General features: G+C 50.7%; 1 protein-coding gene across 3 annotated transcripts in view; it reads left to right on the top strand.

Annotated features, from left to right (window-relative positions):
* The window catches only part of CYFIP2 (cytoplasmic FMR1 interacting protein 2), a 115,785-nt gene that overhangs the window by 13,427 nt on the left and 78,839 nt on the right, over positions 1–23,519 (top strand). For all 3 annotated transcript variants that reach the window (XM_036241189.1, XM_036241187.1, XM_036241188.1), the window contains exons 2-11: positions 1,479–1,619; positions 3,119–3,208; positions 9,464–9,541; positions 11,020–11,121; positions 13,619–13,800; positions 15,288–15,384; positions 16,224–16,352; positions 19,263–19,367; positions 21,458–21,549; positions 23,238–23,355. In XM_036241189.1, the coding sequence (XP_036097082.1) occupies positions 1,503–1,619; positions 3,119–3,208; positions 9,464–9,541; positions 11,020–11,121; positions 13,619–13,800; positions 15,288–15,384; positions 16,224–16,352; positions 19,263–19,367; positions 21,458–21,549; positions 23,238–23,355 (1,110 nt within the window). In that variant the 5' untranslated portion in view covers positions 1,479–1,502. The remainder of the gene's footprint in view (positions 1–1,478; positions 1,620–3,118; positions 3,209–9,463; positions 9,542–11,019; positions 11,122–13,618; positions 13,801–15,287; positions 15,385–16,223; positions 16,353–19,262; positions 19,368–21,457; positions 21,550–23,237; positions 23,356–23,519) is intronic.

Genomic DNA, 23,519 nt, shown 5'->3' with positions numbered 1-23,519 from the left:
CGGGGGTGGAAAGGGAGGGTCCCCTAGCAGCATGTGGGCCTTCCCTTTGTTTCCTTATTCAAATGGACTAAAGGGTTAGCTAATTATTAATCTTCTTGTAAAACCCATTTTTTAGATTTTTATTCACCTAGTCTGCTGTTTGTTTTGGTTTGCTTTGTTCTTTGTTTCATTCATGTTTTTGTTTTTTGTTTTGTTTTGTTTTTTTCTTTATTGATTTTAGAGAGAGAGGAAGTGAGAGGGAGAGAGAGAGAGAGAGAGAAACATCGAGAGAGAACGTTGATTGGCCGCCTCCTGCATGCCCCCTACTGGGGATTGGGCCCACAACCTGGGCATGTGTCCTGACTGGGAATTGAACCGGCGACCCCTTGGTACATGGGTCCTTGCTAAACCTCTGAACCACACCAGCCAGACTATGTCTGCTTTTGTATTACCAATTCCTATATTCTCATTTCTTCTTTCTTTAGATTTGGAATGGAAAATTCGGTTCATTTAGTTCCACTTTTCTATTTTCTAGTAAACTCATTTAGGACATTTATTCTTGCCCTCTCCCTTTCAGTTCTAAATATTTTGGAATTCCTCTTTAGCTATAAATAACCTTGAAGTGTGTTTTTATAAATTTCCATAGATATGGGGTGTTTTAGGCTGTTATTTATATTATTGACTTCTGATTTGATTGTACTGTGATCAGTGAATGTGACTTCTATGAGATCATGTTTGGGAAATTTGATGGCCTGAATCATGATCAGTTTTTATCAACATTTTGCTTTTGCTTGAAAAAGAAATACATATTCTGTTTGCTGAGTTGTAACTACGCTGTTCAGATCTTCGGCCTCACTGCCTGCAAGTCTTCATAGAACCCACTGTACTCTGCCAGCATCCCAGACACAAAAATGTCCATCCAGGGCTGATTTGTTTGGTGCAGCTCACAAAACACACCCAGGCTCTTCCATTTTTGTAAATAAGGTTAATATTGCTGGAGTCTGAATTATTTTAGCCCCAGTTGAAGTAGCTTGTAAAACTTACGCTCTGGTTTCAAGTGGATAATCTTGGCTGTTGCCATCATGGATATTGGTGCTGTGCAATAATTTAAGCGTGGAATCGATCAATTTTCTCATTAAGAGCAAAAGGCATTATTTGCTGTCCTTTGCCCTTAGTAGCTGTGGTTATGTGGGTGTCACATAACTTCTCTGAGCCTGGCTTCTTCATCAGTTATGTGGATAAGACACCATCTACCATGCTGATCACAGAGGGTTGTGGTGCAGCTGAGCCAAGATAACAGACATAGAAGTACTTTGTTTATGAAGAGATTCTCAAATATCAGCTGTAATTTGAGGGCACCTTGTGAAGAAATAGCAAGTGTGGTTTCAGTGCATGTTAACTTCCTTTATTCTCCAGAGGGAGCCTGGACAGGGGGAGATCGAGAGAAGCGTTTGGAGGCCCCTGAAATTCTTCATGGGTCTTCTCTTCCTTTCCCTTAGTGCGGAGATACGGAAACTGCAGCCATGACCACCCACGTCACCCTGGAAGATGCGCTGTCCAATGTGGACCTGCTGGAAGAGCTGCCCCTGCCTGACCAGCAGCCATGCATCGAGCCTCCACCTTCCTCCATCATGTACCAGGTAGATTCTCCCAGGGCTGTGGGGGCTGGAACTCTGGGGATCCCCTAAGAGGGTTTGCCCTGAAGGCAGAGGGAAGGGGGAGGTCTGCCTCTGGGAGGTGAAAGGTCAGGGGCTGATGGAGTGGCCGGTGCCCTGGTGGAGCTGAGTGTAAGGAATAGATTAGCTAGTAAATGTACACCGGAGCTATTCCTCCTCCCCAGGGAAGGCTTGTTGCTCTGCTCTGACCCCAAATACCTTCCCGGCTGTTGTTGCTGCAGCACCAACCAAGGCTTTGGCAGCTTTGACCTCATGAATTAAATATTGCAATTTAGAACCCCCTAGAGCCTGTCTGGGTAATTACTTTCCCTTCATGTATGTGAAAAGCGCTCTTAACTCCCCACAGCAGCTAATGGCTCGGGGAAGCCCATCTCAATTGTTTGCTTTTGCCCGAGATGGGCGAGCTTGGGCTAAACCATGATCAGATCACTCGAAACCGGGATCACCCGGGCACGGGGGAAGGGCCGGAGCCTGCCTATCGAATAGCCCCTGGCCTGTGTGCGCGCTAAGAAAGAACAAGTTAATTTGAAATTCTTAGCTGTATTTGGCCTTTTGAAAGTTCCTGGACTGCTAAATGAGACTAAATATAATGCATAATATATTTTTAATTTCATGCAGTGGCTAGATTTATGAAGCACGTGCCTGAAGGTTCAATTCATATACTTGGCTTATTCACGTTTTCTCACCCTGATTAAAACTTTAATTATATAAATATCTTTTTTTATTACAAGCAATACAGAAACGTATAACAAATAAAAATTTTCTTGTAACTCTGTATATATGTGTGTGTGTGTGTGTATACATAGATATATATATATATCTACACACACACATTTTTACCATATATATGTGTATATTTTTAATATAACAAGGAAATCATACCATATATATTGCTCTATAATGTGACTTTTTTAACTTAAAGTTTAATATGGGTATTTTCCCCTGACAATACTACAATTCTACCATATTATTTTTAACCACCACAAAGTTCGTAGAAGCCCATTGTATGGATATACTACCATCTCTTTAGCCTCTCACTGTTAATGGACATTTGAATGGTTTCCAGTTGTTTCTATCACAAAAAATCGCTGCAGTTATTGTCATTGTGCACATGTATCTGCACCTCGGGGCAGTGTTTCTGCAACTGCCGGGGGGGGGGCGGGGGGGGAGCAGAGCACAGCCGAGCTTTCGACAGCTGTCAGGTGTACGGAGCGCAGGGCAGCACTCGCCGCGGGCCGGCCGGGTGACATGGGTGACAGTGAGCGTGGGCCCTGCTGTAGGCGGCCCCTGCCAGTGTGGCCCGGAGGGGCTTGTGTGGGGTGGGGGACGATGGAGGGTGACGTGGACGTAGCTTTCCACAGAGAGCTGGTGGCATTTGTTGGCAGCGGTGTGTTCCCTGGGCACCCAGCCACCTTGGACCTGTTTTCCAATAACCAAATGTTCCTGTCCTCCGATTCCCACAGGCTAACTTCGACACAAACTTCGAGGACAGGAATGCATTCGTCACGGGCATTGCGAGGTACATCGAGCAGGCTACGGTGCACTCCAGCATGGTGAGTCTCTGGGACCCTGCCGGGGGAGGGGCTGTGGGCAGCTGCTCACCCTGGGGGCATGTGCTCAGCTATTCCAGGAGGCCTGGGCCTGGGTCAGACCCATCTCCTTAGGCCCGTCTCACACCTGCCCCGCCCCCTCGCAGTGTCTAGGGTCCTACTGCTCCCCGTGTCTTCCCGCGTTGCAGATCCCACTCACCTTCGGGGCTCAGCTTTATCCCCTCTTCGCGTCCCTGAGCTTCTCTAACCTTTGGGTTAACACGTGATCAGATCCCGCCTGTTTATACTTTATAGATTACTGGCTGTGTGGAATGTTGTCTCTTGAGCAAAACAAAAGGTTTCTCATCAAAGGGACGGTGGCTTTGGAATAACCTGTCGTTGACTCGGGAAGCTGGTGGCCTAAATTGTTCACAGGCGGGGCCAGCTGCCTCGGGGGTCAGGTGTCTGGCCCGGCTGTGAGGGATCACCCCCTTCCCTCTCCAGCTTTTATGGGTTTGTTTTCATGCAGCACTGAAATTCGAGGAATTCCAGGTTCCTCATTCACAGGCCGTGCCTGTGGCTCTGTGCACCTTTCTCACTGTATCAGCTGTATTCTGAATCCTGGTCTTACCATACCCTGCCTGTTCCTTTAATAAATACCGTGCACCTGGGACCTGCAGAGACTGTGCTAAATGCCGGGGTGGGGGGTGCAAGGATAAATAGGGGCCTCTCTTCATTCTCGGTGGGTCAAGTGGGAGACAGACAAGCTTACCATTTATGAAACACTTTCCGTGCGAATATTTTAAATGCATTGTCTCATTCCTCACCTCAACCCCGTGAGGTAGGTTCTATTACAATACCCATTTCCTGCATGTGAAAACCGATGTCCAGAAAAGTTAAGTAAATTACATGGGGTCCTGCTGCTAACAAGTGACAGCAAAATCCAGGTCTGTCTGACTATAAAACCTGTGCTCTAGACTACACTTTGCAGACAAATAAAAATGCACGAAATTAAAGTTAAATGACATGGTAAGAGAACAGAGTTCTTTGTTTTGGAAGGGGCTTCGAGAGTGTCAGGGAAAGCTTGATGAAGAAAGTAGCTTTTGAGGAAGGCCTAGTATTATATATGTGTATATAAAACGTGTAAATGCAAACACATTGCGTTATAACCAGGTATGTGGTACTTTAAAGTGTATATGTTATGCCCACACATATTATCATTGGAGCCTTATAACAGCCCTACAACTTGCAAAGAGATCATTATACCTATTTTAAGGATAAGAAAACTGAGACCTAGAGAAGTTAATAAGCAAGTTGTTCATGATCCCACAACTAGTAAATCACGGGGTTGCACCTGGCATGCAGGACTTTGCTCCCCAGTCCTGACCTCTTTCTGCTGAACTCCGTTGTCCTGCATAGTTAGAATGTCACCTGTCAGAGGTGAGAGGCGGGTGCACCCATGCTGGTGGAACGAGTGGAAGCAAAGGCAGAGGCAGACTTTTTCAAAGACCGACTGGGTTTGGACTGTACGGTACATAGAAGGAAATTCCCTGTGGTATTTATGGACAGTTGGAGAAGGGTTCGTGCACAGAGGGTAACTTGTTTGATATACCACAGGCTGGATGGCTTAAACAACAAATTTATTTTCTCATAGTTCTGGAGGCTGGAAGTCTGAGATCAGGGTGTCGGCGGGGCTGGTTTCTCCTGAGGCCTCTCTCCTGAGGCCTCTCTCCTGGCCGTGCAGACGGCCACCTCCTCTGTGTCCACACGTGGCCTTTCTGTGTGCCCATCCTGGTGTCTCTTCCTCTTTTTGTTTTTTTAAATCCTCCCCCGAGAATATTTTTCCATTTATCTCAGATAGAGTGGGAGGGAGGGAGAGAGGGAAACATCGACGTGACAGCGACACATCGACTGGTGGCCTCCCACATGACCCCGACCAGGGCCGGGGATGAACCACAGCCAAGGTACGTGCCCTTGACTAGAATCGAACATAACTCATTGATCCGTGGGCCGATGCTGTAACCACTGAGCCAAACTGGCCAGGGCTGTCTGTCTTCTAATAAGGACACCGGTCTGATTGGATTAGGGCCCGCCCTAAGGGCCTCGATAACTTCATCACCTCTTTAAAGGCCCTATCACCAAATATCCCATTCTGAGGTGCTGGGAGTTAGGGCTTCAACATAAGAATTTTGGAGGGACACAATTCAGCCCATCATAGAGGGCTTTAATTCACTGAATAAAAAATCAAAAGCAGTGGAAAATTGTCACCCGTGGGAGAAATGAAACAGACCCGTGCGTGGGGAGTGAGTTTCATCTGCTAGTATGCGGAGAATGAGCTGCGCGGCGAATACAGCAGCTGGGGTAAGGTTGTCTACATCGGGTGTTAAGCTGGGTGAGGGCGATGGCCTGAGGGCCGGCTAAGGATGTGGATGGGAGGGGCAGTGGAGGTTCATTCCCCCTGGCTTTACAGTCGGCAGGAGGGAGTGAACGACCCTGACCTGGTTTCCTAAATGTACCGGGTCAGGGCCACCGATCGGCGAGTCAGAAGGAGGGGTGGGTTTGGAGGGGGATTCTATTTTCTGTTGCTGCTGTAACAGATTGTCACAAACCAAGTGGCCTCAAACAACACAAGTTTGTTTACCTACCGTTCTTTCCGACATGGGTCTTACAAGGTTAAAGTCAAGGTGTTGGCAAGGCCCGTGGAGGAGACTCTGTTTCCCGGCTTTTTCCAGCTTCTAGAGGTGGCCCACCCTCCGGGCTCAGCCCCCTTCCGGCCAGCAATCCTGTCACTGCGGCCTCTGTGTCCCCCCTCACCTTCCCTCTCCGGCTCTCCTGCCTCCCTCTTTCACTTGCTGGAACCCTTGTCATTACCTCGGGTCCACCAGATAATCCAACCCCCCTCCCCATCACAAGGGTTCTAACTTTAATATACCTGCAAAGTCCCTCTTGCATGTATGATATTCTCAGGTTCCGGGTATTTGGATGCAGGCGTCTTGGTGGGGCCATTATTCTGCCGGCACAGGGACCCTGTTGATATGGTTGTAGACAGGTCAAGAATAGGGTGTGCCGTTGACATTCATGAATAATGCCAACACGTCACTTCACTCAACAATGTCTACCTTGGACCTTGCTAGATCTCTCTAGAGCACCTACCGTATCAGCAGCAAAGTGGCTTCAGTAGATGCTCAGCCCCTTGTGCTTCTCCTGCGTGCACTTGGTGACTGTCTCACAGGGGGCAGGCGGAGGAAAGAGGAGTGAGAGGAAGTATGTAACCACGTAATTGACCAGCTGTGTGGAACAGTCAGGGCTCTTCGCTGGAGGAGAGAAAGGAGCTGAGTGTCCGAAGCTGAGAGGTACAGTCCATCACTCCCAGTCCTGAAATTTGAGCCGAACTCACCATGGGTTTAAGCCATGGACTTATAGAATCTTACAGAAGTTAAAGACCTTACAGAGCCTTAGTCCTGCACCTGTCAACCAGGGCTGCCCATTGGATTCACCTGGAGGGCATTAGCAACTACTGATGCCCGGGCACCCTCCCCAGGGATAATGATTTTGTTCTAGAAGGTCATGGCCTGGGCGTAAGTTGTTTTCAGAGTTCCCGGTCAGGGCTGACACAGGAATTTAGGCCAACTCTTTACCTCCAAATGAGAAGCCATGACATTTTTCAAGGTAAAAAGTGGGCCCGACAGAGCCACAACCAGAAATCAAGTCTCTCGTGGTCCCACGAAGGGCTCTTCCCACCCCCCCATTCTGACCTCTATATCCCAGGTGTAGTTATACAGCAAACCTGGTGGACGGTCAGCTGCACTGTCCATAGGGCAGAGTCCATGTCATCTTTGTCCACTGCCCTCCTCCCGGCACATAGCATAGAGCCTGGGACCTCAGTGCTCAGTCACTGGATGAGTGAGCTGAAATCCTCACGCCTACAGCGGGCAGCTTGGTGCTAATGAGCAGACACATGTCTGTCACTCCCCCCACCCCCGTTTTTTTTAAATTTTTTTTTTTATTCTCACCCAAGGACATTTTTGCATTTAATTTTTCAGATAGAGGAAGAGGGAGAGAGGGAGGAAGATAGAGAAACATCTACGTGAGAGAGACACATCGAGTGGTTACCACCCACACGACCCCAACCGGGGCCGGGGACAAATTGCAACCAAGGTACGTGCCCTTAGCGGGAACCAAACCTGGGACTCTCTGTTCCGCCGGCTGATGCTCCAACCGCCGAGCCAAACCAGCCCGGGCTGTCACTTCCCCTTTTTGACATGTGTTCTGAAGCAGCAGGAGACCTACAGCTTAATCTTGGTTCTCTGTCACCTCAAGGACAACGCATTTTAAAAGTGCTGATTGAAAGTGTGAGTTGTCATTGACATTTGCTGTTGAAAACAAAACTATAAGAAGTAATAAACTGAATCTGAGCTTGTACTAGAAAGATATGAAATAGACGTGATAAGTGGAATAAAAAATAAATCAGTAAGGGTTCCTTTTTGTGTCAACGCAAACATTTACAAAAGAGATAGTCTAATAATACTCTTTTTTTCACTGTATTTTTTGAGATATCCTTCCTTTAACCTAAAATTCACCCTTTAAAGTGTACTGTTCAGTGTTAACGTTTTGTGTTGTTGTTGTTGTTTTTTAATATATTCACCATGTTAGACAATCATCACCACTATCTAATTCCATCACCCCCAAAAGAAACCCAAATGCATTAGCAGTCACTCCCAAGTCCTCTTTCTCCCCGCTCCCTGGCTCATCTACTTTCCGTTTCTATGGAGTTGTCGATTCTGAACATTTCATCCAAATGGATCCTGCACTCTGTGGCCTTTTGTGTCTGGCCTGTCTCATGTAGCACCATGTGTTCAAGCTTCATCCATGTGGTACAATGTATCAGCACTTCCTTCCTTTCATAGGTGATCACTATTCCATTCTATGGCAATACCACGTTTTATTTACCCAGTGGATGGGCATCTGGGTTGACTTCACGTTTGGCTATTAGAATAATGCGAGTTTCTGTGTGGGTCCGTGCTTTCCTTTCTCTTGGGCATTTGCCTGGGAATGAAAATGCTGGGTTATACGGTAGCTGTGTGTGCAACTTTTTGAGAAGCTACCAGACTATTTTTTTCCTAGTAATACTCTTCACTCCTTTTACAGCTTACATAGCATATGTGTGTGTGTGTGTGTGTGTGTGTTTTCCATTTAATTCTCATAAAACCCTCGAGGTTGCTATTGTCGTTGACACTAAATGGAAAATCTTAGGTTCAGTGATTTCCTGAAGGCCAAAGGCCAGCGAGTGATGAAGCTGAGATGTGAGCCCAGATGTTCGGACCCTGAGTTCAGGGCTCTTTCCAGAGTAGCATACTCGGTAAAGTGAGTCATCACGGTATTTTTCATGCTGCTGTTGGTCTCGCTATCTGCTCTATATTATTATTTATTTTATTGATTTTTTATTGATTTTTAGAGAGAGAGGGAGAGAGATAGAAACATCAATGAGAAAGAACATCGATCGTCTGCCTCCTGCATGCCCCCCCACTGGGGATTTGGCCCACAACCTGGGCATGTGCCGTGACCGGGAATCGAACCGGTGACCTCTCGGTGCATGCGTCGACACTTCACCACTGAGCCACACTGGCTGAGCTGCTCTGTATTATTTTTAAAAATTGATCTTAATCATTTTCCTGCTTATGAACTAGTAACATAGGCTCTTATAAGAAGTGCAAACATCATGGTCCTGTGTGATGGGGAATGTGAACACCCAGCCCCACCGGGAGCTTGCTGGTCATAGCTTGGTGCACACTCCACCAAAGGATCTGTCGGTGTACCACACGATGCTTCATAATTATTACCCTTTGGCTTTTTTAGCCAATCAGCTGTACATAGTGTTTTGCTGCTTGCTTATTTTCTTGCTAACCGTCTATCTGGGACAATTTTGCTGTCGGGACAAATAGATCTGCCGCCTTCGTTATAAGGTGGCCATCCATCTTTGGAAAACGTGGCCTGCTTCCAGAGCCCTTGGTGTCTGATGAGAATAATTGAGGCCGGTGATGCGCAAACCTGTTGTGCACCTGGGAGGGTGAGTCACCTGGGAATGTTACTGAAATGCAGATTCCGATTCCGTAAGCCCGGGCAGCCGCCTGAGACTCTGCATTCCTAGTAAGTGCCCCAGGTGCTGGTGATGCTGCTGGTCCACAGACCACACTGAGGAGTGAGGATTTGGGGGGCTGTTGAGAAGGCTGTTGTGGCACCAGCGCAGTTTCTCCCCGATGAGCATGTTTTGCTTTTCAGAATGAAATGCTGGAGGAAGGGCACGAGTATGCGGTCATGCTGTACACCTGGCGCAGCTGTTCCCGGGCCATCCCCCAGGTGAGACGGGCCTTACCCGGTGGCTCTCCTGCTGCGGGGGCGCTGCTACCCTCCACCTTACCCTGTTCAGAGAGCTGAGCTTCTCCAGGGGGCAGGGAGCAATGCCTCTTATCCTCTTATCCTCGGGCGCATGTTGAAAACATTCGGAGAGTTTCCCACAGAACCGATGCCAACTCAGAGAAATATTTGTTCAATATATTTTACTTGGAAAACAGAATATGCCAACTGTGCAGCACCCAACCCGTTGCAGAAAGGTATCAAGTTAAAAAGCAAGGCTTCCTCACCTTCTCACCCCCACCACCCAAACCCACCTCCCCCAGAGCACAGTCACTGTGGACACGTTGCTGCCTGTCCGTCTGGACCTTTCCCATTGATTATCGTCACTATTTCAATGGTGATTATTTTGTAAATGAGTATTTACAGAAGTGTCTTGCTTCTTACTTATAGTGTTCTGCCACTTGATCTTCTACACCTTTTTCTTTATTATTGAAATTTTTTTTCCATGTCGACACATAGAGTTAATGTGTTACCATCATTATAATCATCATATAATTCATGAGTCCCATTTTAACAAAGTCAACGAGGCACAGATGTGTTCCTCTCATCCTAGCCCCCAGGGGTAACTACTTAGTACCAGTTTGGTTGGCACCCGTTCAGGTTTTCTATGCCTGTAATATATACGGACACACAAACACACACTTTTGTTTTCTGTTTTGTTTAACACAAATTAGATTAAGCCACATGTCCTGTCCTATCAGTTTTGACCTGTCCATGGCAGCAATCTCTCCAGGTCAGGTGACATAAGTCTGTCTCATCACTTGCAACAGTTACATAATGATATTGAATGAGTGCATCATATTCGCCCATTCAATCATCGACTCGTGGGGACATTGAGCTGCTTGTTCCTATTTTAAGAATTTCTAACGACAGTGTGAGGAATGACCTTGTCCTCACCCTTCACTCACTCATCAGTTTCGGTCACCTACCTGTTAGCAGCCGTGGGTGTGTATGCTGTGAAAACACCAGTGGGCAGAGAACATGAGTTTCTTGGGGGGCCCAAGTACATCCAGGGGGCTTCACCCCAGGTTCCAGAGCAGTGAACGGAACATTTTTCTCTGCTGAGAATCTAGCGGGGCCCCTCTGGGGTCAGATGGGGGAAAGGCTAAAGGAGGGAGACCTTACAGATAAATGTAGACATGCGTGCGGCTCCTGGTCACAGTACAGGCCGACTGTAGGGGGACAGTTCTGGGCTTGGGACCAACTGGTTTCTTTCCTGCAGCCAGAGTCTAGGGAGCAGTTTTGCCCCCCGTCAGACCTGTTCAGCAGGGCCCCTCCAGCCTCCTTTCCCAGGGGTACCTTATCATTTACCATCCTAGATGAGGTGCATTTGAGAGTGAAAAGGACCCATTCATAAGACAACAGGTGTGAACAAGGACTGTCTGGGCAAGTCAGGTTATCCAGAGTCCCTCTGCCCACAGGTGAAGTGCAACGAGCAGCCCAACCGAGTGGAGATTTACGAGAAGACGGTGGAGGTGCTGGAGCCCGAGGTCACCAAGCTCATGAAGTTCATGTACTTCCAGGTGAGGAGGTCGGGCGAATCTGGGTCGGGAGACTTGAGACGGCCCCCCTCTTCCAGACATGCGGGCCCGGGTTTTTGTGCCATGTTGCTTCTTCATTAGTCAAATACTCTTTTAAGACCCCTGACACACCCCTGGGTGAGCCAGACAGACAGTCCCCCCCCCCCCCACGTCAGTTCCGCCCTAGTGAGCGACCAGTGTGTTGTGGGCAGGAGAGACTGGCGATGAACAAGACACAGTAATTCTCAGAGCACAGTACATGCTGTGAATAAAATAACATTTTAAAACTCTCTGGGCTGGAGGCTGTCTGCGACATGGGTGCAGCTTTAGGGACTTGTACTCAGGAGGTGGCATTTGAACTGAGCTGTGTGAGGAGACAGGTGGTGTGTGATGATCCGAGGAGGGTTTCGGGCAGAAGGAACTGGAGGGGCCAAGACCTGAAGGAGCCTAATGTGCTTAAGAAACAGGGGGAAGCCGGGGAGGCTGCAGGGGAAGAAGGGGGTGATGAAGGGGAGGCGGGAGTGGTAGCCGGGCCCCGTCTACAGGGCACGGCGGGCCGTGGACAGATGTGTGGATTTTACTCACGCACCTCAGAAGCCCCTGGAGATGTCTAGTGACAGGATCTGATGTGCGGTTTTACAACACCTGGCTACAGTGTGGGGAACCGATGGGGGTGGGGGCAGTACAGATGTGAAGGGGGGAGGGGACGGCGACAGCAGGGAGACCAGCTGCGAAGCCAGGAAGAGTGATCCTTTAAAGGCAGACCGGAGAAGAGACAGCCAAGGGCTTTCAAGAGGGCAAACTAGTTTTAAAAAATAAAATAAAGAGGGCAGCTGGTTAAACAGAAATAAAGGGAACCTAAGGCAAACAGGTTGATGACTAGGCTCAGGTCAGAAGGTGTTCTGGAATGCAGACTGAGCCCTTGAAGACCAGTCTGTATCCCAGGGCGTCTGTACCCCAGGGCAGGAGTCACCCCACACAGCCGCACACCCGCCCTGCTCAGCCCTGCGCCGGCCTGGGAGTCTGGAGAGACCGGGGTTCCTCCACACCGGGACTTATTTAGCATGTCTGACACCTTCCGTTTCCTCGCCTTGGAAATAATACCTGTTCCACAGGTTTGTGGTGAGGATAAAGGAGGTCTGTTTGTAAAGAGCCGAGTAGAGCCCTAGTTACAAAGTCGGTTTGACAGGGAAGCTGCTGTTATGAGCATCATGCACCTGCCGGCAAGGAGCCTACATTCTCTTGAGGGAGGCAGGTCCCAGAGGGAAGACTATCCAGAAACCGAGAGTGGAGGGTCTGGGATCACAGAACTGCACAGTTCAGGACAGTTGCCCCATGTGGCTTTTTACTGCCATTAAAATGAAGTAAAACGGAAAGTCCAGTTCCGCCGTCGCCTGAGCCATCCAGCGCTCAGCAGCCGCGTGTGATGAGTGGCTCTCGCGCTGGGCGCTGTCGGACAGCACGGTGCCGTCATCACAGTCAGTGTTATTGGACGGAGGCGCTGGGAGGAGAGTGTGGCCTGCCCTGGTCTTCGCAGGACAGGGGCACTGGCTGCAGGTGTCCCTGCCAGAGGGGTGGAGGGGACAAATGAGGAGCAGGAGCAGGTTCTCTCCCCTCCTGGCTCCCTCCACCGCCACCTCTGCCTCTCTCTGCCTCTCTCTCCCCAGCCCCCCCCCCCCTCTTGATTACTACTTTAGCCTCGGTTTTGTGATTGCTGTTCAACTGCTTTTTTTGGTACCAGATTTATTGAGATATAATTCACACACCATGTAATTCGTCCATTTAAAGTGGATAAGTCAGTGGTTTTTAGTACATTCACAGAGTTGTGTGTCCCTTACCAGGGTCAATTTGTAACAGCTTCATACCCCAAAAAGAAATCCCATACCCTTTCACTACACCCCTTACCTGCCATCCGTCCCAGCTCTAGGCAAGCGCCCTCCCTACCCCCTCGCCTGCTTTGTTTTTCTCCGTGGCACATATCGTGCTGTAATACGCAGAAGGAGCTTATTTTGTTTTCTGTCTTCCCTCCCTAAGATATAAGCCCCTAAGGGGATATAGTTCTTCAATATTGTTTCCTTCTTTACTCCGGTGCCGAGAGTGGTGCTGGGTACCTAGTAGATACTCAATAGATGCGATTTATTGGGTGAATGAACCTCTTTCTCTGAATGTCTCGTACTCAGTCTCGGCCCCCTTATCGGGGTGCCTGACACTGTCCTAGGTGTTGGAATACGAGATGAACAGCACATAATGCTTCTCTGCAAAGGCGCGACGACTGAATTCACCGGTTCCGCTCACTTGGGCGGTGAGGAAGGGCCCAGCCTTCCCCTGGGAAATCAGTTTGGATGGAGGGCTCCTCTGAGGAAGACCTCCTGGAGGGTTTGCCTTTCTCTACATGGCCAGGCCCTGACCCGGGCCCCAGGCAGCATGGACCCTGCTCCCCACCTGAGCGCAGTGAGCCGCCCCCCGGCTGCCCCGTCCTTACCGAGGTCCCTGCCCACAGCGCAAGGCCATCGAGCGGTTCTGCAGCGAGGTGAAGCGGCTGTGCCACGCCGAGCGGAGGAAGGACTTCGTCTCCGAGGCCTACCTCCTGACCCTCGGCAAGTTCATCAACATGTTTGCAGTTCTGGACGAGCTGAAGAACATGAAGTGCAGCGTCAAGAACGACCACTCTGCCTACAAGAGGTCAGCCCCGCCCGCCACGTCTTGGGTAGCCCGCCAAGGGGAGGAGGAGGATGGATGGAGCCCTTCTCACAGGCTCCTCCAGGCACGCAGGGTTGGGGAACCAGGTGCAGAGCTCGGGCCTGGGAGAACTGGGTCTGTGCAGGGCTTCCTGTCTCCAGCTGGGCTCAGATCCTCATCTCCCCCACCTGTGGAGCAGCAGCGCCTTCTCTTGTCCCACGTAGTAAGCGCGTCATAAAACGGTCACATTAGTCATGGCTGCAAGAATCGGAAGGCCAGTTCAATCTGCTCCTGTGAAAGAAGGGATGAGTTGACTCCCAGACCTGGCAAGTCCCTGAGTACCTGAATCCGGGTACACAGCTGCTGTTGGTCCAGTGCCTTCTGGCCCCCAGCGCGACTTTCCGCGACATGGGCTCATTCTCAGGTAGACTGTGCCTGTGGTGGCCTCCAGCAGCTTAGAAGCCTCCGCTGGGCCAGCATAGCCACCTCAGCTTCCAGGGAAGGCGAGGATGCTCCTCCTTGCAATACTTCTGCAGAAGTCCCAGGGAGGGTTATCTTCACTCCAGCTTGGTCGTGGGCGAGGTCCCTCACCGGTCCCTGTGGTGGGTGGGGGCTCCGACTGGACAGGTGCTCATCTGTGGGGTCCCTTAGGGGTCAGTGTCAACTCACAAGAGAAGGACTGAGAGCGACGAAGAGGTTAAACTAAGTGACAGCCACGCACAAGTGGGGCAGGGAGTCAAAAGCCGCAGTGTCGTCCGGACACATCTCTTGGGAAGGATTTTCTGTGTCCCTGATGAAAGGTCCCTCTTCCTTGAACCACATTGTCCTGGGGTAACTGGAGGAGGCAGACAGATGATTCTGAGTTCCATCCTCATGAGTGAGCTGTGGAGCCTGGGGGTGCCCATCAGCCACCGCCCCATCTCAAGCCTGACTCAGAAATGGCACCTTTCACAAAGGTCTCCAGGTCGGGCTGGAGAAGCTGAGCCACGTTTCCCCCTTCGCGCCTTGCGCGTGTTCCCCGCACCCATCATCCTTCACCTGCAATCCCGGCAGGCTAAATAGACTTTGCTTTGCTGGGTAATGCTCTGCTTTAGGAACATCGAGCTTGTCCAACAAGAACATAATACACAACAAAAATGCAGCATCCTGCCCATGGTTCTGCTCCGTGACGGACCGTGCAGTTTCACTGGAGGTCACTGTGGGCCCAGGGGCGCTCGTTGCTCTGTCTTACACCTCTGGCTGGTTGCTGGGTGCTAGCCGCCCTTAAACTTGGAGCTGGAGCTTCAGAGCATTCTTAATTTCAGGTACCCTGATCGCAAGGGTGTAAACAACTCCACATGACTTCAGAGCATACTCTCCACTAACATCAGTCCCTGTGCTGTCAGCTGGTTGACCTCGGGGTGGTATAATGGGTCAGGTGGTAACAGGAGCCCGTGGGGCCCCTATAGGCTGGTACTCAAGTGTTCCTCTCTGCGACACCCGTATTTCAGGGCGGCACAGTTCCTGAGGAAGATGGCGGATCCCCAGTCTATCCAGGAGTCTCAGAACCTTTCTATGTTCCTGGCCAACCACAACAGGATCACCCAGGTGACGGCAAACTCCATGTTAGTCCTGGCCTGGTGTCCCGGGGCCCAGGCAGGGGCCCAGCGGCTGAGCAAAGTTGCTCAGTCCAGACCTGATACCCCCACTGCCCTACTCAAGGCTTAGGCTGCAGACTGGAGTCTCCCCTCCCAGCCACACACAACCCTTTCACCCTCTCCAAATTTTGTCCCCTGAAAACCTCCTCAGCCAGTGTCCTGCCCCCACATTAGTGTGAACAAGAGGGTGGATTCTGAGGTTAAACAGCTGTGCTTTCTAACCCTAGACCCTTCACAGACACATTATGAGACTTTGGACAAGGTCAAAGCCTCAGTTTTCTCTCCTGGAGAATGGGGCTGTTATGTGAGAATATTATGAGAATCCATCTCATGGGGGATCCTTCTCTTAGGAGAAATGTTTCCATGCTGCTGTGTCCTGCCAGGAGGGACACCCCTGCTGGCCCAGCTCTCCTGCACTGGGCTGGGTCATCCCCCCGTCATCCAAGGAATTCATGGCTAAGTCCGCACCCTCAAAACGAAACGGAGAGTACCAAGGCCTTGAACTGCTTTTCAGCTCAGCCCAAGAAAGTACTTTCTAACCATCAAAACTGCCAGGAAATAAAAAGGAGGGCCCCAAGGGGAGTGAGTTCCCTGCCAGGGGAGATGGGCAGGAGCTCAGACCAGCCACTGGGGGGACATTGAGAGGATGCAGGCTCCCCTCCCCCAGGGGGTCAGCCGTGGCAGGGGTAGGGGGTACACTGTTTCTCTGCCCAGCTGTGGGCCTTCTGAGGTGGTGTGGGTGAGGAGGGTGCAGGAAAGGAGCTAACCAGAGGGGGCGCTGCTGTTTAGTGTCTCCACCAGCAACTGGAAGTGATCTCAGGCTACGAGGAGCTGCTGGCTGACATCGTCAACATCTGCGTGGATTACTACGAGAACAAGATGTATCTGACCCCCAGCGAGAAGCACATGCTCCTCAAGGTACAGCCTCTGTGGTCACGCACCCCGGGGTCTGGGCTTGCCCTCTCACCTTCTCCTTATTTAAAATCATTTCGGAAAAACAGTATTTATTTTTTCTTACTTAAATATTGATATAGATCTCACTGCACGTAATGTTCTATAACCTGGATTTTTTTTCCTTTAATATGTCATCCTCACCTTTCCAGACGTCATTAAGGATATTCCTGCGATGTCATTTTTATTTCCATTGTATGGGGACACTGTTCTTTCACAGGTCTCTTCTGGTCGGATATGTGTTTGCTAAGTTGCATCGAGCATTCTTAACAGCACAGCCTTTGTGTACATACCCTAGTCCAGTCAGACTTCCCGGAGGAGAAATGACCAACTCAAAGGGAAGGCAGAATCTTCAAACATTTACTTTATTTTGCCCAAATCGGTATATTGGATCCGTCAGTTTATAAGTTTAATTTTTAGATTCTCCAGTACTATTTATCTTTGTAGAAAATCTGTACTGTACAGAGAAGCACCAAAAAAAAAAATTGTTTTTAATCTCTCACAATCTTTCCATCCAGAGGTAACACCTTTAGCATTTTGATGTATTTTCTTCCCATTTTCCTATGCTTGTATAATTTATATTATGCTTGTATAATATATGCAGTATATATAAATTATATATAAGTTTTACGCCTTTTCGTGAAATGCATTGCGGTGTGGGTGAGCGTTCCTTTGTTAGCCATTGTTCTATTGTTAACCGCTCAGGACGTTCCTAGTTTCTCGCTGACGGCAAAAACACTGACATGAACCACCTCCACACCCTGGGCACCCACGGCATAGCCCCTTTCATTCTTTCTCCCCCAGGACCTCATCTTTCAAAGCTCTCCTGGGGACTTACCTTTTCCTCCTCTTTCTGTCACTCTTGCTATTCCGAGCGCCCCAGACCACTGGCGTGCCCTTCCGTAGGTTTCCGTGGCCCCTGGGTGCAGTGTGCCGGGCCGCGTGGCTGTGTGACCCGTTCACCTGCTCCGTCTGCAGTCAGAAACCCCGAGCAGTCACGCGTCTCAGCCCCAGCGCTGCGCCCGGGCCCGCACCTAGCTCTCCCCGATGGCTGCTTCCACAAGCCGGGGTACCCATTTCTAGTCTCCAGGTCTTAGAGGCTTCCATCAGCTCCTCAAGCCTTCCTTTTCCCTCACCCGCCTTTATCCTTAGACCCTAAGGCTTCTCAGCCTTCCCTCTCTCTGTTTTCTGCGTCCTCCATCTGACCCGACTCTGTTTGCTGTTTCACGGTTCTGCAGTTTGTTAGCGAGCGCAGATGCCATTAGGGGGCGCTGTTCATCCTTAACAATTTAATGTAATTATTTTCATCTAATCTAATCTAGTCTAATTTAATCTAATCTGATTTATGTAATTTTAATTTTAGGGATAGCCTAGAATGATTTGATTAATTAATGGTTAAAACAGGACTCACAAATTCACATCTTTTGCTGGTCAAGGAGGTGTTAAATGAGTTGACGCCTCCAGATATTAGAACAATGACAGCACAGACCATGTGATAAGTGACAAAAGGGGCGCAGCTTTGGTGTCCAGAGGCCACTGGAATGGCAGGAGCGACCACTGTCATTGCACGAATGTGGTCCCAGTCTTGCCAGGTATTTTGATTTTTTAAGAGAAATTGGACTCTCTGATTTTTATGTAAAACCTAATTTTTAAACTAGGTTTGGAGAAGGAATTGAACATTTTTAATTTAATAATTAATTTAGTTTACTTCAGAAAAATCTGGTACTCATCCTGCAGAACCACAAAATGCATCTAAGGGAGAAGTGACCTTGACAGTCCTCTGGTCACTCTGTGTGTCAGAGTGACTTACCCACGGTCCCAGCACCTGTGAGGCAACGGAGGCTCCCTGTATGTTTGGTGAAAGGAGCAAAACAAGCGAGCATTCGGGAAACTATGAGATGGACTAGAATATCAAGAATTTGCCAATTAGGCATTGTCAGGCAAGAAAAAGTAGTTGTTTTTGTTTTTGTTTTATGTCTCTAGTGGCTCCTTGGGCATCTTCACATCATCGTTGTTTCCCTGGGGAAAGGGGTGAATAGCAAGTATTCCTCAAGTGCCTGGGATGCGCTGGCCCCCAGGGCTCCAACGGCAGCACCACTCGGTGCTGACCCTCAGGAAGGATCTAAGGGCCAACACACGCTGCCCGACAGGTCCGGGTTCGCGTCCTGTCTCTGCAGCCTACTTGCTGTGTGACCTTGCAAGCTGACTGACCTCTCTGTGTCTTTGATGCCTCATCTGTAGAACAATGTTGCTGTGTTGTACTTGAACTTTTAAGATTTTTTTTTGAGAACTAAGAATAATGCCTGTGAAAGCCCTAAGCACAGGCTCTGGCCCATAGGAAGGACTGAAGAAGTGGCCACCACACAATATACCAAGGAGCCGACTGCATTTCTTCAGAGAAATCAAATTTCAGTTTGAAAGTAGACCTCTGTGGGCTTTCTTTATTTGAAGGCGCATGGGTTTTTGTAATAGGAAGTGTAGCTACAGGGTGAGTGTGTGTGTGTTATACACACGTACAGACCTGCTTTTTGGTTTTTTTTTTTTAACTTCTCCATCAGAGCCCTGGCCAGTTTGGCTCAGTGGTTCGAGTACTGGCCTGTGGACCAGAGAGTCCTGGGTTCGGTCCCCACTAAGGGCACGTACCTTGGTTGCAGTTTGTCCCCAGCCCCGGTTGGGGCCGTGTGGGTGGCAACCAATCGATGTGTCTCTCTCACATCGATGTTTCTCTCTCTCTCTTCCTCCCTCTCTCCTTCCTGCTCTATCTGAAGATAAATGCAAAAATGTCCTCGGGCGAGAATTAAATAAAAAAATAAAGAAATGAAATAAACTTCTCCATCAGAGGTGACCAGCTTTGCTCTCTGCCCCTTCTCACACCAGGTGATGGGCTTTGGTCTCTACCTGATGGATGGAAATGTCAGTAACATTTACAAACTGGATGCCAAGAAGAGAATCAACCTCAGCAAAATCGATAAATTTTTTAAGGTCAGCACCTGGGGCCGGGGCTGGGCAGGGGCCAAGGGGTGGTCTCTCGGGGGGAAAGAAATGAAACCAGCCAGCAAGCAGCGGGGCTTGTTGGTTGGGCTGTAGCTCTCAAGACCCCGGGAGGAGGAAGAGCAGAGAATGGCAGGGTGTCCAGCCGCCCAAAGGAAGGGGTCTGCACTAGGAGGCAGACTCGTGGAAGGCAAACCTGGTCAGGTCTCAGGATCCCGCTGGTTTGGCTGGGTCTCCTCTGCTCTTTCCCTTCCCGGAAATCCCTTGCCACGTGAAGAAAGAGGCACATCCCTAAAGACAGCGCCTGCTTTGTCTTTCGTATAAACCAGAGCTTACAGAGGTGGAAGGATTAGACTGGATTTAAAGGTGATTGACATGTGCAAAGTCACAGCCTCCCACCTGGCCCAGCCGAGGCCCCCTTGGCTGGCCCCTGCCTCCGGGCAGAATGCCTCCGAGCATCTGTCATACGCTCAGTCTGTTCCAGTGCCCCAGCGGTTGCATCTTCTCACCCCAAATCTTTAAAAATAAAACATTGTGGTTAAGCTAAGCCTTTGAGGTTTTCACCAAGGGATTTCCTGCTTTGGAACTGAATTCCATGCTGTCAGCTGATTCTAGCCTTGAGCACCGCAGGCCTGGGGTGGAGCCTCAGAGGTCAGACAGGGAAAAGCCAGGCTTAGCTTTCAAAGCGGAACCCCACACAGGTATGACATGGGGGACACCGGGCTGGGCCTGAGTCCCACCCACTCGTCAAGGTTAAGGGGACATGAGTCACCAAAAGTCATTCTGTGCCTTGGCTTCTTTTCGAGGCTGGAACTTGAACTTTTCTCTGGAATGAGAACTTGGCTCAGCCTGGGAGACCCCGCGGAGTCTGCCTCTGCCTGCGTCAGCCCCGTGAGATGGGGAGCAGGGGAAGAGCACAGCGTGGCCTCGGACGGGCCGGGCGTCGGTCTGACTCTGCCGCTTAGCAGCTGGGCGACTTTGGGAAAGTCGCAAAACCTCTCTGAGACTGAGTTCCCCGGCCTCCTACGCGTGCTAAGGGTGTCCACTTTATAGGGATCCCTCGAGGGTTCAGTGGGGTTACACAGGCAAGTCACAGCCCTGGCTCGTGATCTTGGCTCCCTGAATTCTAGTCTGACTTTGTGGGGGAAAAATCACGTATACTATCTGAGCTTCACTTTCTTCATCCCTGAAATGGGAATGATAGTAGTACTGACCTCACAGGGTTATTGTAGGGTTGAGATACTGCATTTCGTTTTGTTTAAAAGGCTTTATTTTTTTAGGGCAGTTTTAGGTTCCCAGAAAAATTGAGCAGAAAGTATGAAGATGTCCTTATATGTCCCGCACCCCCACTCATGCACTGCCCCCCCATTATCAATCTCCCCCACTGGAGGAGTGCATTCGTCACTGATGCACCTACAGTGACGTGTCATTGTCACCCAAAGTCCATAGTCTACATGAGGGATCACCTTGACGTACACTCTGTGGGCTTTGACAGATGGAGAATGACATGGATCCACCACTATGGTATCGTCAGAACAGTTTCACTGCCCTGGAAATCCTCTGGTTTTGAAGTGCTTGGCCAAGTGCCAGTCAGTGCCGGCCTCCCCTGTCTTGGTCGTCAGATGGGACATGTCTGCCCTCTGGTGTTTGGTGTTATGATGGCAGCCACTTCGCACTGTGGTTTCGCAGGAACACCACCCCTAGTGGCGGCATCCAGGCACCCACCCTGTCTGGCGTTCCAAGCAGCAAGGATCATCTAATCTGAGAAAATTAGGGTGGGAAGGACCCTGCCCTGGGAGGCAGGCCATGTGGCTCTCCTCCTTCACCGGTTCTGCCTGCTGGGTGACCCTGGACAAGTCACGTTGCCTCTCTGAGCTGAGTTGCTGGAACGAATGGTTGGTTGGAGACAGGCGACCTGTATGCTGGCTGGGGCTCTTTTCGGCTCCAGGGTCACACAGAAGCGTCATCGGAAGCAGGAATGAGGGGTCAGCCCGGAGGCGCATGGAGGTTGCCCCCGCTGGTGGAAGGCAGCCCCTGGGCCCCCACCGGCGTCTCACACGCTGTGTTTGCTTCCTTTGCAGCAGCTGCAGGTGGTGCCCCTTTTCGGCGACATGCAGATAGAGCTGGCCAGATACATTAAGACCAGTGCTCACTATGAAGAGAACAAGTCCAAGTGAGTGCCTGCCGTAATGTCTCTCGGCTCCCGCGAGGACGCCTAGCCTGGGCAGGGGGCCGAGGGGCCACTTCAGCCCCTCCTCCCTCCCCAGAGCCCTGGGCAGGTGGATTCCAGAGGGGAGCAGCGGAGGGTGCTCTGAGCCCTTTTGTATCCACCCTTGGCTGCCCGGGTCCAAAAGTGCTGAGAGCACAGCCACGCCCCTTCTCCGTCCCCGCTGCGGACGGTAGGAGCCCTTCCTTGAGAGGGGGAGCGGCTGGCCTCGGTGAGCAGGCGGGGAAGGTGACGTCCTGGTTTCTCACCCTGGCTCTCTCTCCAGGTCGCGCGCCGTGCAGTAAGCATACCATGGTGTGTGTGGTTTGCGCAGTTCCAACCGCACAGTGGTTGATGGTCTCACCTTAGGTGGTTTTACAAACCACCATCCTAGGGAGTCCATGCTAAGATCTGGGGTGTGGGGTGTCGTTGCCATAGGGGAGCGGGGGACATCCAGCCACAGCCTTTATCTCTGGGCACGTTAAGAGATTTCTCCTGCCTGTGTCTCATTCCAAAGCTGAGTGATTTTGACCTTTCTATATAGGGGTGGAGGGTGGGGTGGGGGCAACAGTCCTCAGTCCGAGCTGAGGCCTTAAAACTAGGGACACGGAGTGTAGCCTTGAGCCCAAGGCAAGCTGGGTTAGTTTCTCCATAACCCACAGGCTTCTAGCGCAGGGAGGTCTTTTAGGAAAAGTGCGGAGTCGAGAATGCTGACTAATTTCCTCACGATCTCTGTGAATTCCCTGAGTTGGTGGGTTAAGAGCGGTGATGTGGCCAGGATGGGGTCAGTGGTCTGACTGATTGGGTTCCCTCCCCGCACTGGTAACTTAAAATAAAACTAAAGCCCAAGGACAGGCTGAGGGCGTGCGTCACCGTCCTGAGCATTCGGCGCAGGTCACGGCGGGGCTCCGTGCGAAATACTCCCTTCCTGCTAAAACGTTTATCTGCCTTCTTGGGTGGCTGCTTTTCATCTGTCCCCAGGCCGCCCAGCACTGGGTGGCAGAGGAGGGCAAAGGGGCCGTCCTTTTTCTCTTGGGGAAGGAGAGTGAAGATTTTCACTCATTCATTTCCTCTCCAATTTAGGATGGTTTTCCCAATGATACATTTAAAAAAAAAGAGCTGAGGAGAAATAGGAGGGGGGAGAGGGGGAGGTGTCAGGAGAGAGAGCGAGCCCACAGCATCCCTCACCACGGAGCGCTTGCTTGCATGTTACCGGGTCAGTGATGAAAGGGGCACAGTCCGTGTAGGTGTCCTTAGTCCCTCCGCAAAGGCCCCTCCAGAGCCAGCTTCCACCACAGGATGTCAGTAGACAGGCTCGGGGAGGTCGCCCACCTTGCTTTTTTTGTGTGTGGATTCCAGCCCTTGGTAGCCCTAGGGCGGCTGCAAGTGTAACTGGTAAGTACATGGACACCAGGTGTCTGGGAGAGCCGGTGACTGGGCCGGAGAGAAGGAGGAAGGGCTGGTCCGCTCGGCCCGTGACCCCCACGATGTGGGATGAACAGGCCATCGTGCTCCTGTCTGGGCAACCTTTTGGCTCTACCCCGGGGAGCTGGCCACCTTGGCTGGACACAAGGAGCAACATGTAAGTGGAAGGAGCCTGTCCCCCCAGGCGCCTGAGACTGGAACCCGCTCCGACCCTGTGGTCTTCCGCCCAGGTGGACTTGCACCCAGAGCAGCATCAGCCCCCAGTACAACATCTGCGAGCAGATGGTGCAGATCCGAGATGACCACATCCGCTTCATCTCCGAACTCGCTCGCTACAGCAACAGTGAGGTGAGCTCGCCCCAGCTGCCGGGGCAGAGGCCTGTGTGGGCCCAGCTGGGCAGGGGGCAGGACCAGGAGGCCAGAGATGACCACCGAGATCATGGAGAACAGGAGTGAGGACATACACACCAGAGGCAGGAGGGCAGAGTGGCCAAGAGCATGGATTCTAGAGA

This window comes from Molossus molossus, unplaced genomic scaffold, assembly GCF_014108415.1.
Source record: "Molossus molossus isolate mMolMol1 unplaced genomic scaffold, mMolMol1.p scaffold_m16_p_4, whole genome shotgun sequence".
NCBI lineage: Eukaryota > Metazoa > Chordata > Mammalia > Chiroptera > Molossidae > Molossus > Molossus molossus.
This window is presented reverse-complemented; position numbering and strand designations above follow the sequence as displayed.